The 18622-nt window shown below is 45.4% G+C and overlaps 1 protein-coding gene across 1 annotated transcript in view; it reads right to left on the minus strand.

Annotated features, from left to right (window-relative positions):
* Window positions 1–18622, minus strand: part of Igf1r (insulin like growth factor 1 receptor) — a 292382-nt gene that overhangs the window by 14390 nt on the left and 259370 nt on the right. Inside the window, exons 14-20 of the mRNA XM_027408129.2 lie at window positions 18509–18611; window positions 17735–17805; window positions 12515–12744; window positions 12120–12230; window positions 7603–7765; window positions 4602–4731; window positions 1298–1432 (exon numbers count right to left, since the gene is read on the minus strand). Of these exons, the coding sequence (XP_027263930.1) occupies window positions 1298–1432; window positions 4602–4731; window positions 7603–7765; window positions 12120–12230; window positions 12515–12744; window positions 17735–17805; window positions 18509–18611 (943 nt within the window). The remainder of the gene's footprint in view (window positions 1–1297; window positions 1433–4601; window positions 4732–7602; window positions 7766–12119; window positions 12231–12514; window positions 12745–17734; window positions 17806–18508; window positions 18612–18622) is intronic.

Here is an 18622-nt window from a genome sequence, read left to right on the forward strand (position 1 = left end):
TTGTACAGACATCAAGAAATCTTGACAATTCCCTTGGGATTCTTTCACAAGTGAAGCTGAACCTGTTTTGAAAAGCGTTTCTAGAAAACGCCTATATTGGTTTTGACATATCTGTGGGAACCTACCTTGGTGTTTACCCCTGAGACGCAGAACAACAGCTGAGCCCTGCCTTAAGGTGTGCACATCAAAAACAAAAACACTGCTAACAATCTATACCTGATAACCAATCAGAATACCTTCTTATCCCCCTTGGAGACTCATCCTGGGAAGGACCATTCTCCTGATCCACTGAGCCACCAACATCTCACAAGAAAACAAGGCCTTCATTCAAGAGGCTACAAACAAAGTTTGGATGCTGAATGCCCTACCGAGGCCCACATGTGAGAAGTTTCGCCCCCAGCTTGGCAACACTGGGGGACCTTTAAGAAGTGGAGCCTAGTGGGAGGGTGCCTTCAAAAGGATGACATCAGGGCTGCAGCCCTTTAACAGCTCCCTTTCATTTTCTACCTACAAAGACAGAATATCTGCTGACAGTCTTTCCACCATAAAAGCAATGGAACTTCCTTAGGTCCCCAAACTGGGAGCCACTGTAGCTGCTTCCCTGTAAGCTGATAATCTTGGAGGTGTTTCTGGAAGTCAAAAGGGCTGAACACTGAGGCATACGTAGCCCCAGGGGTATACTGTTATCACTTGACAACTCCAACTGCTGCAGGGTGTCATTTTACCAGAAGCAGAGCAAGGTAACAGTGTCAGCAACACCCTAAGGGGGTGTGCCTAGGAGACTGTCTGAAGAGGGATGAGCTCAACCTTTCTTCCGGTCCATGCGACTCACAGGGATAAAGCTGAAAGCATGGTTTGTGACCTGGTGTTGGGGCTGTCTGAAGTTTAGCCTGAGAGTGCAAGAGAGTGACTCTTGACCACAAAGCTCCATGTGAACCTGCTGACAGACCTGTCCAGTCTACCAATGGCTTGGGAGAGCTCTTGAATCTGACTTAACAGTAATAACTGTTGCATTATTGCATTATAAAGTAAATATTGCACAGGAGGGAGAACCAGGGTTGCTATCATCTCATATTTCACAGAGTGGGGCTGAGAAACCACAGTGCAAAGTGTCAATCAGCACGGGGGGGGGGGGGGGACGACTGGTATGGGATTAAGACATTGCACAGAATCACAGAACCAACAAGCTCATCTCCACCAATACAGATATGCTTCTAATGCTCTCCTGTACCCAAAGTAACAGAGGGAGTTACTGGCTCTGGAGTTAGTAATGTTAAATGGCTCAGGAAATACATACAGCATGTCAGGGCAATTGTCCGGCTTGTCCAGAAGGCCGCCCTCCATGACGAAGCGAAGAACTTGCTCATTGGACAAGCCTTGGTATGGCTGCTCAGCCAGTGTAGCAATCTCCCAGAGGACGACCCCAAAGGACCTATTTGGAGGAAAAAAAAAACATGAGTAGCTCAGAAAAGAGTGGGCAGGAGTGTGTCCCCTTCCTTGTTAGCATTTCTTCAACCCTAGGTAATGAAAGTGTCCTCAATGTGGTAACAGCACTTGGTATGCCAAACCAGCTACGTGGCTAAGTGTGGGATATCTGGCCTTTTCTGTCACTGCTAATACTCCCTGCAGGGCCACGATAGCCCAGGTGGCATGGCTGAGGCAGCTAAGGTTACAGGGCTTCTAGCATCCCTCACACAGTTTTAACTCCAGCGCCAGGTCCCAGCACTGGCTTGAGGGGATTCTTTTCATCCCACTTTGGAAATCTCTATGCTAATGGTTCTCCAACTACTGCAAAGGAGGGTCTTCTTGGAGTTCTTAAATGGACGGATACCTGGGCTCCCCAAAGCAGTTCTGATCTGACATGTGTGGGGTGGGGAGCTGGCTCTTGGAATGTCAAAAAGTTCTGTAGGATCTTGACTTGGGCCAAGGTAGATGGAAACCTAACCTCTACAGAACTCAGGAGCCACTGGCTGGGGAGGCAGCTGTGTCAGGCAGGAAACAGGAAAGACACACTGGCCCACGGTGCATGCCACAGTTAACAGAGTCCTTGGTCTGGAGGCTGGCTGAGGTATAAACTCAGCAGGCAGAGCAGTGAAGGAACTCTACCATGTGTATAGTTTGCTTGTCAACACAGAGGATCAAAGTATAGGAGATCCATGTATACAGAAACTTCAGAGAAGTAACGGGGGATACTGCCACCTGCAGTATGGACACCTTCTCAAAGAGAATCCCTGCCTTTGCAAAATTCTCCCTGGCCTGTCTGCTCTCACACTCGGGTTGTGTTAATGGAATAAAGCAGGCTGGCCATTGGAAGCCAACTCGAAGCTTTGGATGGAAACCCCAGTGGGGCTGAGCCCTAAAGAGCCTGGGGCTGGCATTTTCCACTCAGCACTCTGAGGACCCTGACCGAAGCTGAGGCAGGAAGCCTCTGACTGAATAATGTTTGCCTCGTTGCTTCAGCTTCCTTCTATGAACAAAGGGTTTTGTACAAACTGATACTAAGCAATGTCAGATGGAAATAGAACCTTAGCAGTCAGACCCAAGGTTCTTTTGAACTAGCAGTGACTAAGATTTAGTCTTCAAATTGCACAAAAGACCCAAAAAAAGCCACACTCTGCAGTGAAATCATGGTTCTGAAAAACCTGGGCTCAGAGAAATGGGTTTCCTGTCAACTTCAGTCATGTACTCTGCCTTCCAGAGCCTGCATGGCCACATCAGAGGTACTCTTTGGAGGCTGCAGCACCCACCCTGATGTCTGAAATATGGCCTGAGACAAGCAATGATGTACGTGGTTTTCTATTTTTGTCAACTGCTGGCTGGTCTTGACAAGGTTCCCTTCCAGGCCAACTTCCCTTGCCTCTAATGCTTTCCCTGGTTCACCACAGGCTTCCAGGCAATGGGTAACAACCTTGGCCCTGAGCACCAACTGCCTTATCTAGACGCTGGTTACTTGACTCTTAAGGAACCCAGCATGTCTCCAGCTTAACTCTCTCAGGCACCCTGTTCTCTTCCCAGACTCCTGCAGCCAGTATCAGCCAGCATCGTGTTCCACACCTACAGTCTGCTAATATGGAGGAGAGCAAGACAGAGAACAGAACAGAAAGAACAAGGATGTCTAGAGACATAGGCTGGCCTGCCTACCCTTGTGAGGAAGGGGACAGTCCCTGGAACATTTCCACAGAACCGCAAGTAACAGCTGTTATAAATGTAGGAGAATGGGATTCAGGGCTTGGCTTGACTTGAAGGTCCCTCCCAGCACCATGTTCCTAAGGTCTCCTACAAAGTCAAACAAAATTCTTTGAAATTCTTTGCGACTCTTTACGTACTTAGAAAGGCTATGGATTCACAGTAGAGGAAACAGGGAGGGAGCACCCTGTAAGCCCCTTGCTGTGGCTTGTACTAACAGCTGCTACCCAGAATTGGGCTAGAATGAGTGTGTGAGACTTCACTTTTATTTCCCTATGCTGACTCTGTTTTCAACCCTGCAAGCTGACCTCAAAGCTTCCAGAAGCATGAAGCCCAGAATAAACAGATGGATGTGTGGCCCTAGGTGTGCCCTCTCCTGCCACCTCATCTGAACATGGAGCAGAGAACTGTGATTTGACAGAAAAGAGGTAACCTCAGATGAGCTGACTGCAGCACAGACCTCACCCTTGAGTCAGGGAACAAGCAGGCTGTGATGGGTCAGACTCAAATGCTATTCCAATTTGCACCTGTCTTCCAAATAAGATCCAAAGCTCTTGACTGGGAAAGGTTCACGAGGCTAAAAAAAATGATGTCAGTCAATACTGGGATAGTTCTTCTGTGTGGTCATCTGCAGATGGAGTAAACAACTACCGTTTTTGTAACACAACAGCAACGGGATCTCCCGAGAGGAAAGCCAAGACACTTGCTGACATTCGAGGAGGGGGACATGCCAGGGCTCTCGCCTGCCAAGAACTCCAGTTGTATTTTGGAACCAGATGACCTCTACACAGTGTTTCCAAGGAACTGCAGTAAACAGTACTACAGAGAAGTCTCTTCACCCCTTGGCCAGTGTGCATCCACCACAGGACACTTTCATTACTAAGGAAGATGCTTTGGGTCAGCAAAGATGGATATCCATAGGATAGGTGTGTGTCAACAGGATAGGATGGGACAACAGAAAACCACAACTATGGTCCTCAAGTTTTGGGTTTCAATAAAGCCCTGCCTGCAATCTGAAGGTTCAATGAGGTGAGGCAGGGGAGGCAGGAACACAGACATACATAGTATAGTAACGCATTAAGACTAAGAAAAATAGAGTGGAAACAGGCAGAGGAGAAATAGACAGAAGCGAAGGCTCAGACTTCCAGCATTTCACCACTCCTTGGAAACATAGTATCAGCTAAAAAGAGAAGGAAATGTTGGTTCTACATATGCCTTGGGAGTCCCACAAATACCCTTTTGTTCTACTGAACTCCACATAGGAATATCTCATAGGTAACAGGGCTACAGAGCACTAAACACTGAACTCAGGCTGGCAATGGGTAACAGTGAACAGAGACCAGGAAGAGAATGACCCAGGAGCCTGAACCAGAAGTTGGAGGGTCCAAGTTTGCCATGCACGGAAACTCTCCTACCAGACATCTGAGTGAGTGGTGAAGACTCCGTCCTTGAGGGACTCAGGAGACATCCAGCGCACAGGCAGCAGCCCCTTCCCTCCTTTCCGGTAGTAGTCTGTCTCGTAGATATCTCGTGTCATACCAAAATCTGCAGGGTGCAGAGAAGACACAGTTACTTAGTTGGATCAGGTCTTGGGGCAGCAGCAAAGGTGCTGTGGCTGCCCCAGCAATAGGGTCCTTGGCCTTTATCCATATTCAAGGTGAATGTTGTCCTTGCTGCCCTCCGGAGAGGCTATTACTGCTTGTAATTTTATAAGGCAGACATAGTAAGACACAGTCAGTCAAATACAAGACATCTCTCTGGTCTCAATAATTTAGAGTCTGATTCTTTTAAAAAGTTAATTCCCTTACTGCATTTAAAGTGAAAGGCAGTTTGCAGATTATCGAATACCACGATATATCAAGAAAATATACACTGCACAGACCAAGGATGAGTGACACGTAGTTCTAAAGCCTGATCAAATATCCTGAGGTTGTGGACCTCATTTACTTGGTAGCATGGCTCTACCACTGAGAAGGCCTTTCACCACTTAACAGAGAAGACAGTTCCCAAAGACAAAAGCACACAATGAGAGGCTGATGCTCTTTACCAGGCTCCTGGAGCTATTACCAAACACCCTTTCCCAACACAATACTCCCACTCAGTTTTGAAAATTTCTTCCATTTTCTGAGTCTCCTGAAGGTGTCACATAATTATGGGTGATGGCAGGCTTGCTTTATCATCTTACATTATTGTGTCTTCATCAAATTTTGGTTTTCCACTCGATCACACGGCCTTCCCTCACATACACTCTTCCATCCTCCTTCCCGGGAGAAAGAGCTTCTACCTTAAAAAATGTCCCTTCGCATCTCTAAGTGGTGCCACAACAAGGTCACCAAGGCAAAGCAAACCCCACGGAGAATGAGGCTCCTTGGATGTTAACCAACACAATTGACTTGCATTGTGCACGATCGTCCAGCTGCCTCTAGTGAATTGACTTAGGGTGTGTCATCCCTGAGACAGAGGGCACTAGGGGACACGGAGGAATCCGCCTGAAGAGGAAAACAGAAGTGCTCAAGTCTCATCCCTGAATTAATCCAGTGGCATGCAAATGAGAGGATCTGCTTTGACTTGCATAAAAGGGGAATTCTAGAAAACAATCTCTCTTTCTAAATGCAAAAGAAAAACAGAACCACACCTACCTTCCTAAACATGCACACAAAATTTAATTCTAGAAAGAAAAGAAGAATCACAATTACAAGGCAAACTATCCTCATAAATACGCCACATGGTTAAACAGCAAATACAATCCTTACTGATTTGGATTTAAAATGGCAAGAAGCACAAAAAAGCATTTTTCCCAACTGTAATGCAAAGTGGGACAAAAGCAGCCTTAGTTAGCTGAGTTTCTGCCTGTGTTGGGAAGAGTGTGAGGGAGTGCAAGATGAGGACACCAGCATAGGCTTGCAGTCTACACCAGGTCCTTAGTGATGATGAGGACATGGGCACAGGCTTGCTGTCTACACCAGGTCCTTCGTGCTCATGTATTGCCTCTGCCCACTTCAGAGGTGGGGAGACACGCCCCCCAAAATGGAAGGAACTCGTCCCAGCCCACTCGGGGACACAATGGCTTCCTTTGAGGAGTAAAGGAGTGCATTAAGTGAAGGAATGGGAGGCAGGAAGGGTCACAAAGGTAAGGGGATAACTTTTATCTAGAAACTCTGGGACAGGATAGCCTCTTGTTAGCTGCCCACCAAGCTGGGTTCCCAAGGCTCTAAAATTGAGTGTGAAAGCCCAGAGACAGATATGCTGGGGGATACTGAGTAACTCCAAATGACCGATGTCTGCCCTATAATACAGCTGCACGCCAACACCCCTAATTCCTGCAGTCAAATCAAGGTGAAGACAGACAGCCCTGCTTTGGATACCTCTGTAGAGAAGATATTCAGTGCTCATTTAAGAGATCAAAAAGTTCATTCAAAAAATCACCGCTAGGGTTTAGGCAAGCAAAATGTCTCCAGAACTCATGTTCAAGAGGTGGCCAAAGGCTAGTGGCTGATAGTTTTTGCTGCACACTGTCCCCTCTGCTCCTTCTAAGGATGAACACTTGGTACATTTCTGAACTGCTGTCCTATCACAGTAGAAAGGTAAGGCCTGGTAAATGCAGGTAGTTTCCTGAGCAACTTTGTCACTACATTTGTTTTTTTTTTTTTTTTAAATTATTAAAAGACAAATGAAAAACAAAGCCAACATACAACGGAAAGGCTGGGGAGAGTCTCTAGCCAGTGGCCAGAAATATAGTCCAATATAGTTTTAATATCACAATGTGTTGGGACCAACAAGGGTCTAACAGGGAGGCTGAGCAGCTAAGATCATGGTGGGAAGTGCTATGCATGACAGAAAGGCCAAGAACCTGGAGCTCCTACTGGAGGATATAGCTCAGTGGTAGATCACTGGTAGATCTCTGGTAGGAGAGGGGAGGGGAGAACTCTGAGCTGACCAAGCCAGGTGTGACACCCAGTAGGCAGTGCTCTCCCCTCACCTCCTGCGGACTGACATACCTACCTTACCACCACCATTACCCTATGCAAGGGCCTCATCATAGGGGCACTGCCTCCTAGGAACCTCATGCCTATCGAGGGACAATGTTCTTTGTAAGCTGAGAAACTTGAGAGGGAACTAGATGCTGGCTTTTATCTTCAAACCAAAATTACTTGTGGAAGCAAGCTGTCCTGATTATTTCTGTAACCCACATTCTACCCAAGAACCATGACCCCCTATCTGGACCACCATGATAAGGTGCTCTCAGAATGACAGCCAGGAATAGCCAATCACACCAACTATACACATCTTAGCAGTCTTAGCCACTGTACCCTGGGACATACTGCAAACCTTTCCAGGGGCAGTCTAAGCACTGCAAAGGCCCCAAAGCACCCATGAGTTTAGTTTCTGCTCCAATCAGGAAACCAAAGGACATACCTCCAATTTTGACTGTGAAATCTTCAGCTACCATGCAGTTCCGAGCAGCAAGGTCTCTGTGGACGAACTTGTTGGCGTTGAGGTAAGCCATGCCATCTGCAATCTCTCCAGCCATCTGGATCATCTTGCTTAAACTCGGAGGAATTAGGACTAGATTATTTTGCTGCAGATTAAAAAACAAAACAAAACATGAGCATCTGGGACTTTTCCCCCCTACCTGTCAGTTTATTGTAGGAATTGCACATCCATGTTTATTTAATCTGAGCACCACGGGCCACCTGAAGGAAGTCAGGGCTTGCTCAGAAGGAACATATTATTGCTGAGCCCTGGCGACGTCTGCTTGTGATAAAATCATGTGCTTGTTCCCTGACCATATCACAGGGCGGCCAGGGGAAACATCAATTAGTATTCCTTGGGACCATCACTACCTTTTTTCTTTTCTTTCTCCAACACTACCCCCATGTATGCATGTGCGTGAATGTGGAGGCCTGAAGATGATGTTAGGAATCATCTTAGATTGCTCCTCTGTCTATTCTTTGAGGCAGGGTCTCCCAAGCAAACTCAAAGCCGGCTAACATAGCTGACTCTGGGCATCCCGACTCATCTTTCCAAGGCTACAATTACGGACGGACTGCCACACCTGCCCAGCATTTACATGGCTTCTGAGGACCTGAACTCCAATCCTTATGCTTATGGGGCAAGTGCATTAACCAGCAAGCCAGGGCCCTTGTCCAGTATTTTCTGGAGCAGGACAGAAAGTACTTCAAATGAAACAGCAAGTTTTGGTAGTAAGATTTCTCAGTTACTTAGGTTCTAACTAGTTTATGTCCCTTTGACGTCCACAGTCACAGAGTACAAGTAAGAGAAAGCACAGCACAGCACACCTGGACAAAGGCCACATGGAACAAACATTGTACTTCCTAAAATCCACATGCTTGATTTCCCATGCAAGCTGCCAGGTGCTGTTTATTTTTATCCCCTTTTTCTAAAGTACAAAGATATGAAGACTAGTTCTTTCATCTTGGATTACTGTTTTCTTTGGGCACTGAGGACAACTGAAGTTCAGATGGAGTTCACTTTGAAGGGGTCCAAGGTCAGTGACGAGCAACATGGACAAATACCTTGTTTTCATAGGAGGACAAGACACTGCCTTTGGCATTGAGAAGAATTAACCTGAAAAGTAATGGTTTTGACAAAATAAAATAAACATGCCCAAGGAGCTGGTGAGATGGCTTAGTGAACAAAAGCATGCTGCCAAGATTGAGGAGACCTATGTTCAATCGCTGTGTTGGTCTAAATGAAAATGGCCCCCATGGACTCATAGGGAATGGCATTATTGGAGGTGTGGTCTTGTTGGAGGAAGTATGTCACTGGGGGTGGGCTCTGACGTTTCAGAAGGTCAAGCCAGGCCTAGTGGCTCACTGTCTCTTCCTGCTGCCCGAAGATCCAGATGTAGAACTCTTAGCTACCTCTCCAGCACAATGTTTGCCTACCTGCTACCATGCTTCCTGCCATGACAACAATGGACTAAATCTCTGAACTGAAAGCCAGCCTTGATGAAAAGTTTTCCTTTATAAGAGTATCTGTAGTCATGGTGTTTCTTCACAGCAACAGAAATCCTAAGACAATCCCCAAGACAGGCACAGTAAATAAAGAGAACCAATTCCCTCAATGTGTGCACACATACACACACACACACCCACCCTACCTGAAGGCTCCTTGTCATCCAACCCCATGTGCAAAACCAATCATGTGCCCACAGTTTAGATACTACTGCTTGTGTGTCTGTATTAGTATAGTAAATTATGCCTTGGTTTCCCTAACTGCAAAGTATCTCACACAACACTAATGAAGCCATCTCACTTTCCTAGGTCCCATATATTACCCTAAGTCATTTTGAGGGCCACAGGAAGAGCATGACAAGCCTCTGAGATCATACTATCTGGGCTGTTCTACATAGGTCCTATGTACTCTAGTCAAAACACTCAGAGAATGCTGGCTCTTGTCCAGGGTTGCTAAGTTCTCACTGGATGCCAGAATCTTGAAATCAGGCAACAGCCCTCCAGCATGTCTGGGAGTACTCTCCGCATTTCACGACAGACTTAGTAGAGCTCATTCATTTATTTATTCATTTTTACTTGGATACAGGGTTTCCTATCTATAATCCAGAGGATGTTTTCAAGGGATGTGACATCATCTGGAAGAAGCCTGAATCTACCATTTCTTTTACGCTGGTGCTTCCCCCTTTTACACTGTCTTTTAATATCTTTAGGGCTTTAAATATGCATGGCAAAGTAGGACCTCTGCAGGTGACATGTATTTAGGTTCATAGCACATACTGGAATATGAATGCTGTGTAAGTATTCAACAGGAAGCTGTCAGTCACTGTGTGGAAAAATAGTCAACAAAAGGGACTTAACTATATGCAGGGAAAGTGACTTTTTGCCACTTCATGATATTATGCTCTCATTTTTCCCTCATCTCAAGAGTAGAAATCTTTAATTTGGCTAAAGCTCCCTAAGATGAGCTCACATCCATACATTACCAAGGTAAATATACAAATTCCAATGGGGCTGGAGAGGTAGAATATGCTGAAGCTGGAGTCTATACACTGAAGGTAAGGGTATAGACACTGAAGTAAGGGTATATATACTAAAGCTAGGATATACCTGCAAATATTTTTTTTTATTCTGACACGAGTTAGAAAGACAAAATTTAGATCTAATGAATTTAAAGTTTTACTTCTGAAGGGGGCTTTAGTAATTCACCCTGTCTCTAAATTATTATTATTTTTTTGTTAACCTTTTCTTTTCTGTATATGGGTGTTTTGCCTGCATGTATGTTTGTGCAATAGGAGGCCAGAAGAACTGTAGTTACAGACAGTTGTGAGCTGCCATGTGGGTGTTGAGAATCCAACTAGGGTTCTCTGGAAGAGCAGTCGGTGCTCTTAATAGCTGCTTGGAGTCATCTCTACAACCCTGTATCTCTTATACAGAGGAAACTGAGGCCCAGAGGCCTCTTACAGTTGCCTGGGCATTGGAGATAACCAATGGCAGAACAGTCCTAAGGCCACATTTAGGGGTTTTAATCCGTGCCTGAGTTGGGAAGGAAAGGAGTTAGTACTTCCTGATTTAGGAGGTGTCTCAGAGGACCACTCTCCAGGTATGTATTCCATTAAGCTTTTCTCCTTTTGTAGATGGGATGTTAGTGTGGCAGGAAAAGGCTCCACCAGGAACTTGGGACTGACGCAGGGAGAAACAGAGGCTGCCAGAGTTACCAACCACCCATTCGGAGTTCTGGTCCATACCCATACTTGGGGCTCTCCTCAAACCCCAAAAGCACAAGCTAAAAGTAAACCAGGGCATTTGTGAACAGGGAGTCAGAACTAAAATAAAGGATCTGTCACCTGGGAGATGTTTAAGTTGTAGAGGAAAAGAAAACGAAAGCTTACATAGAGAATGGGAACAGAACCAGAAATGGGATGAGAAGTGGGAAGTTTCCCTTTAGAGAGAATGCAGGGAGGTAAGCTTTTTATCCCCAAGTAATAAAGCCAGGGTCAAAATGAGGACATCAGAACCACTGAGGCAGCACCATAAAAGGCAGCTGGCCCTGGCAATACTTCTCAACGAGGGTCTATCAGTTTACTCTTAGAATTAAGGACTTATAAATCAGACTCACAGATGCTAAGAAGCTGGCTGGGGGTTAATACAGCAGACAGGAGAGGACTCCGCAGTGATTAATGAAAAAATTACACAGGACCTTATCAGGTTTACAATGTGAAATTTTCACTAGACTCAGCAGAGATCATGTAGAACACTAGCTTATTATCCAGCCTGAAAGGCTGGTGCAGAGTTTGAGAAGTCTCTAAAGCAGAGTCAGGGTAAGGGAAGAACACCATGTGCCATCAAGGTAAGGGCAGCATGCTCACATGTGTGTATACCTATGGGTGTCTGTGTGCGCATGTGTGTGTGCACATGGGCTACTGGGTAAACGGCTGTCTTGTGCACAGACTGGGTAGGGCTAAGGTCAAGGCCCACCAGTCTAAACACTGAACTTTACTGAGCACACACAAACATGGCCACAGGGTGAAGAAGGGGTGCTCTCTGAGGACCATAACAAGAGAAAATGCATGCTAGGCAGAGTCAAGTCTACTGCCAAGTTGGTAGGAGGCCAGCAGGGGTAAGTGGAAAGGCTGTGGAAGGGTTGGCCCTAACATGTCCTAGGGCAGGTAGGGGTTGTTATGAGATGTGGGCAGGGGTAGAGGGAATGAAGAAACAAGAACACAGAGATACCTGAAGTAGAGTGATTGGGATCCACTCACTCAGAGACAGACAAGATCTCACAGAGATTCCAGTCTGCCCATGGCTGGACAATCTTTTACCAAAGGGACCCACAACAAAGCATGCAGCAAGACACTCAAGGCTAAGAAATAAACAGATTTAAAAACATGTTTCCAATAAGGGAGCTCCTGATGGAAACAGAGCAGGTAAGGTAACACGGTGAGAATCAAAACTGACCTCCACTTCTGGCCTTAGAGACCGGAGATAACTTTTGAGATCCCCACGTGTCATTAGTTCCATGATGACCAGGGTAGGCTGGCCTTGGGACACCACCCCCAGCAACCGGACCTGGAGGAATCAAACAGAGAAGGACTCAGGGGTAGAGCATCCCACATGGTGACCTATGCCTATTGGAACTATGTGGTGCTAGGGCCTCTGTCCAGGAGCAGAATTCTGGTGAGAAGGTAAGGCCTCCACCTCATAGGTCTGTGGGCAAGAGGAATGCAACAGGGAAACTATCCATTGGTTAGACAACAAGGCAGTAATTCCAGAGTTGTGGCCAAGGGCCCAGAAGTGGTCCTAGGAATGCTTTCTGTCAGTATCTGATCTTGGTTTGTCAGACACTCTCTTACCACATGGTGACAGTTGAACTCCTTCATCACTGAAGCCTCGTTGAGAAACTCGATTCTTTCACGCATACTTGCAGCCTCATTTACTGTCTTGATGGCTACTCTGGTTTCAGGTTCATCCTTGACCACTCCCTTGGCCACTCCTTCATAGACCATCCCAAAGGACCCTTGTCCAAGCTCCCGGTTCATGGTGATCTTCTCTCGAGCTACCTCCCATTCATCGGGCACGTACACTAGAGAGTAAGAGATGGGGATTGAAGCAAGCATGGAAACAACCCTTACTCAGACTAGAGAATACAATATGGGTTTTGTTCCTTAAAACCCATAGAGGAAAGTATCAACAGTCACAAGACAATACAGTCATGGACAGGCATCTAATCTTTGAGGATTCCATGATACTTGGAGGGTAAGCATCTAAGAACTGAAAAGAAACAAAGAAACCTAGGACAGGAAAGAAATCAGTGGTTTCCCCTTTCCTTCCTTGGCAAAAACAAAAACAAAACAACTAAAAAACCAACCAAACAAAATAAAAAAGCAAATCAATCCTAAGAGACAGAGAAAGTAGGATTTTTGCCCATCTTCATCATGGGATTAAAATCAATGTCTTAAAGAGAGAGCAATAGTGGGGGATGAATGGAAAGGTAAGGACCAGAGTGTGGATAAGGAGAGCTAATCATCATCTTCTTGGATGAGCCTAGAGGGGAGAAGCATCCTCTTTATAAACTCTTGGCCTGTGCTAGCTAACAGAGTACCTAGCTAACAGAGCACCTAGCCCCAGGGTAGGGTTTCTAAAAGACCTTGAATATGGCTGGTCCAATTGACATGTGCTATAAGCAAAAATACATCCTATTTCAAAGACTTGTTTAAAACAAGTAAAAAAGGAAAACTTGTAGAAGATTTTTTTTGAGACAGGGTTTCTCTGTGTAACAGCCCTGGTTGTCCTGGAGGTCTCTTTGTAGACTAGGCTGGCCTATTTTTATTTATGTGAATCACCCCCCCACACACACACAACGTGTGCTGTGGAGGTGCCACATGTGTTTGGGTTCCTGGGAGGTCAGAAGACAGTGTTGGATTCTCTAAAGCTGAGTTACAGGTGGGTTGTGGGCCCTCTTCATGTGAGAGCTGGGAACTGAACTACAGTTCCCCCAAATATCAGCAAGTACTCTTAATGACTAAGCCATTTCTTCAGCCTTGTATTCCAAAGACTTGGTTAAAAACAAGTTTTAAAAGATTACTCTTATATTAAAACTGACTGCTGGATGAAAAAAATGTAACTAAAATTTATTTTATCAGCTTTGCTTTACACTTAAAAACATGACTACTGGTCATGGTGGCAGCACATGTCTGTAATCCTATCCCAGCACTTGGGGGATGGAGGTTAGAGACAGGGCTTGTTACTTTAAAAAACGACAGCCTGGACTACACAGTGAGAGCATGTTTCAAAAGGCCAAGGGGGCATGTCAGGGACCACCATGCTGATTGGACCCTCTTAGGCCATGGACCTCATCCTACCCTTTCCATAGCCATGTTTGACAAACCCAACATGGCGGAGATGGAGAAACTGAGTCAAAATGAAAGAAGGCAGAGACTTGAGAGAAAATTCCTCAGCCTTCAAAAGAAATGGTAGAGGAGGGGGAGGACTGTAGAGGAGCGGGAGGACTCTAAGAGAGCATGCTGCAGGAATGCTTCGTGTTCCTCGAGCACTGCCTGCTTGTTTCCCTCTACTTAGCTGTTAAACTCTGGAAGCTGCAAAGAGGTGGGATCAAGTTTAAGTGACCATGCTGCCCCTTTCACATCAAGGAACCAAGAACTAATGATGAAGGCTGTCTTTCCTATCTGCGGGGAAAGAGAACTCGCATGTTGATGAAGGAACAGACAAGGTGGGAGGTAATGAAAACTACAGTAAAAATCCAAAATGGTTTAAGGTGTCCTGCAGGCTGTAAAATGCCATTTAATTCTAGAGCTGCTGTTTTGCTGCTCAAGTGATTTGAATTACTGGAATGCACAATGCTTTTAAAAATAAAAATCAATTCTATGTAGGGATGTTTTTCTGGCATGTATGCACATGGAAGCAAGAAGGAAGTCCTGGCTCAGATGGGTCAGGAGGGAAATTGTGGCTGTGCTTGCTTTTATGCTTTTGGATGCTGAGCTGCAGCTGAAGTGAGAGGCCTCGAGCACCCTCATATCACAGGCACCTACCTTTAAGTGATGTCTTATGGGAAGGATGTTTATATTATAAATTTGGTGTTGGGAACACCACCAATTTATATTCTGAAGGATGTAACACATAGGCTCATATATTTGAATGCCTGGTCAATAGGAAGTGGCTCTACTTGACAGGGATTAGGAGGTATGGCCTTGTTAGAGGGATTATGTCACTGGAGGTGGGCTTTGGGGTTACAAATGCTCAAGCCATGCCCAGTGTCTTGCTCTCTGCCAGTGGACGTGGTGTAGGACTCTCCAGTACCATGTCTGCTGGCATGCTACCAAGCTTCCCATCATGACAGTAATGGACTAAACCTCTGAAACTGTAAGCAAGCCCCAATTAAATGCTTTCCCTTTAAGAGTTACAGTGGTCATGGTGTGTCTTCACGGAAACAGAGCATTGACTAAAACATGTATTTATCTACTTGTTCATTTATTCCTATTAACTCATTTTGGGACAGGATTTCACTATATAGTTCAGGCTTGACTCAAACCTGCTACGTAACCCAGGCTAACCTTGAATTTACAATTTTGCAGCCTCCATCTCCCCAGCATTTGGATTACAGGTATATGTCACTACACCTGGATCCTATGCACGTTTCTTGTATTTCATGGTACATTTGTGTCTGGTAATTTCTCAACTAGAATTCTGTCCTCCACAGGGCTCAGACAGTTTGTGTCTCTGCAGAGGCTGATCTTGCTTAAGACAGCATAGAAAATGAGGTCATTATACTATCTCTCAGTAAGGACTGGGGGGGAGGTCACTGTCTCTATTTACTATCTCCAAGGATCCAGGCTAGCTTTTAATGAGAATTATCTATGTGGCTTGCCATAGAACATGGAGTTAAAGCCAATCACATTCATTCCTTGGGAGGCCCTGAAGTTAATGCCCTCCAAACCTTTCTCTAAATTCAATCCAGCAGCTGACTTTAGCCAGCATACCTCAGCTTCACCAGCCAGAGTGGTTCCTAAGTGCTCACAATGTTATCAGAGCTTTCCTGTAGGGGATTCTCAGTGAGCTTTTGACAACAGCAACATGCAGATTAACTCTGGGAGAAAGAAGTCTGTAAGTGCCTTTGCGATGCAATGTCACTTTGTAGCTCTCAAAAGGCCAAAGAAATCAAGTTCAGATGAGCTGACAGTGTTCTCACCTGTTGGTCTGGGTGGTGACAAGTTTGTTCCTTCTTTGTTTTGAAGGAAAAAAAAATTGACTATTCCTCTAGTGCGCCCCCCCCCTTCTCTTTTACTGGTCTGGACACCATGGCTGCACGGTTCTGACTACTTAGGAGACTAAAGTGGGGTGTGAGGATGACTTGAGCCCAGGAGTTTCAGGCTACCCTTATATACAGCAAGGCTATATAGTAAGGCCCTGCCTCCAATAAAGAAAAGTTCTTTGTGCGAACAATGTACATTTAGCTTCTTGATTTTGCTTGTTTGCTTTCTTGTTTGTTTTTGTTGGTGTAGGGTGAGCGCCTGGGTTGAGGAACTTGTTAAGCTACATATGCAAACCTGCTTTGCTTATTTTTAAGTGACAGAGATCTTCTTCGTACGTAACTACGCTCTTAAGCATGGTGCACATCCTTCAAGGGTATTTTTTATTCTTTACAGACACAAACATATGCATGTATACCTGTTTTAAAGATAACTCTGTGAGACCTTTGGTAAACAGAAATAGCATCCTGCACCTGATTCAAATTCAGAAGAGGCTGTTCTTGATTGGCTTTACTGTAAACATAATCCAGTTAGAAACGATTAAAGAAACCATAGTAAAAACCGTACATATTTACACGGTGCTTTCTCTCTCTCTCCCTCCCCCCCCCTTTGGTTTTTTGAGACAGGGTTTCTCTGTATTGCTTTGGAGATTGTCCTGGAATTCACTCTGGAGACCAGGCTGGCCTCAAACTCACAGAGATCCACCTGACTCTGCCTCCCGAGTGCGGGGATTAAAGGCGTGCGCCACTACGACCCGGCAACACAGTGCTTTTAAATCACCAAAGTATTTCTCTGTTTTTGTGTTTGAATAGGATAACCAATGAAAACAATCTTGATGATTTTTTCTCCTGAACATCTACTTACACTTCTGCAGCAAGAAGGCAGCAAAGAAACATTTCTCTTGGAGATATCCACTGTGCTCACGCCCCCCGTGTATTCCCTGCCAGACCTGGTTGAGTCCCTCACAGCAACCTCACAGTCCTTCCAAACAATCCTCACAGTCCTTCCAAACATCACACCACCAGGATTCAGGAGGAGGGGCTGGGGATGCCTCCTAGTCCTGATTTCTCATTGTTAGCTGTGTGAGCCTGAGCAAGTCTTTCCCAGAGATTCTTTCCTTGCCTGCATCTAGATACACATGAAAAAAACGCTACAGGAGCTTAGCAAGGAAATGGGATGGACTTGGAAAATCCCCCAACTCAAGGATAGCATTACAGGAATCCTTCCCAACTTACCTAAAATGTCTGAAGTTAAGCACTAGGTAAAAAAATGTGACAAGTAAAAAGACAAAAGAAATAACCACTGGGCATAACCCAGGTTCCAAATCAGAACTTCTGAGCCACTTAATTAAGTGACTTTTGTTAGTTACTGCCAAGGGGAATGTAAATGGTTGCACAGGCTGATGACTCCTATCAGGGATTCCAAGGTGGCATAGCTCTAACTATCCAAGAAACAACTGGGAGCCAACTGTGCTGAAGCCCATTCAGAACTGCCTGGTCAGCTGCAGCAAGTCCTCTCACTAGACGGTAGTAATCAGAACTCTTCTTTCCCACTTCAAGCAACCCAGTGAACCCATTTCTAGTCTAGCCAGATGCTTCCACAGCGCCTGGTTTTCACTGGGACATCTGAGAGTCCCAGAATTTTTGACAAAGTCACGGAGTGCTAAAAATGTTATTAAAAGACAAAAAGGAAATGCTGTCAAAGGCAGATCACAGGACAAAAGTACTTGAAAATTATGCAAAGCCTTTATCCAATTAATAACACTGGACAGCTCCCATACTCCCCCACCCTGGCCAGGATCCTTACCATCCGCTGCACTGAAATACTCGGGGTTCACAGAGGCATACAGCACTCCATTGCCCAACCTGCTGTTATTTCTGTCAAAAAAGATGAAATTCAGGTCAACAACCCCATCTCTACACATCGATGTAATACTTTCATCTTTTCTTTTTCCTTCCTGTCGCATGAATTATCTTGAGAAAGAGATGCAAAGTATGCTCAGTGGAAATGGGACCCTTGGGATTCAGACCCTGGTGGGCTAGAAAATATCTGAGGACAAGTCCTTCCCCTTCTTTGGTGGCCTCAGACTAGAGCCTTTAAACAAACATTGGTTTCTTTGCTTCACTGGAAAAAACAAAGTTCACTTGACGGGAAGGCTATACTAGCATGCTTGGAGAAGCTCATTACAAGCCAGGAATCTGTGTGCCACAACAGCCAAAAGGGGGAAATGAAAGCCAGGACGTGGCGGTGCATGCCTTTAATCCTAGCACTCAGGTGGCAGAGGCAGGTGGATCTCTAGGAGTTAGTTAGAGGCCACCATGATCTACAAGGCGAGCTCCAGGGCAGCCAGAGCTGTTACATAGAGAAATCCTGCCTTGAAAAACCAAAAAGGGTAAGATGATTACCTCTCATTAATCATCAGGAATCAGGAAATGCTCATTTTGCCTCTGGAGAATGGCTGACTAGGAATTCAGGTTGCCGGTCTATATCGTATTTCCCCCCATAGACGATCTATGTTCAAGCTCAAATCGTCAATCCAGCTAGCTACAGCTATCGTCTTATGCTGGCCCAGAGACTCACCTCTTCCTATGGAAGACATACAGCATGATGACCAGTCCCCCCACAATCAGCAGGATGGCGACCGGCAGAGCAATTATCAGGTGCATGAAATTCTCATATGTCGCTGCAGAAGCA

Source organism: Cricetulus griseus, chromosome 3 (genome assembly GCF_003668045.3).
Source record: "Cricetulus griseus strain 17A/GY chromosome 3, alternate assembly CriGri-PICRH-1.0, whole genome shotgun sequence".
NCBI classification, from domain to species: Eukaryota; Metazoa; Chordata; class Mammalia; order Rodentia; family Cricetidae; genus Cricetulus; species Cricetulus griseus.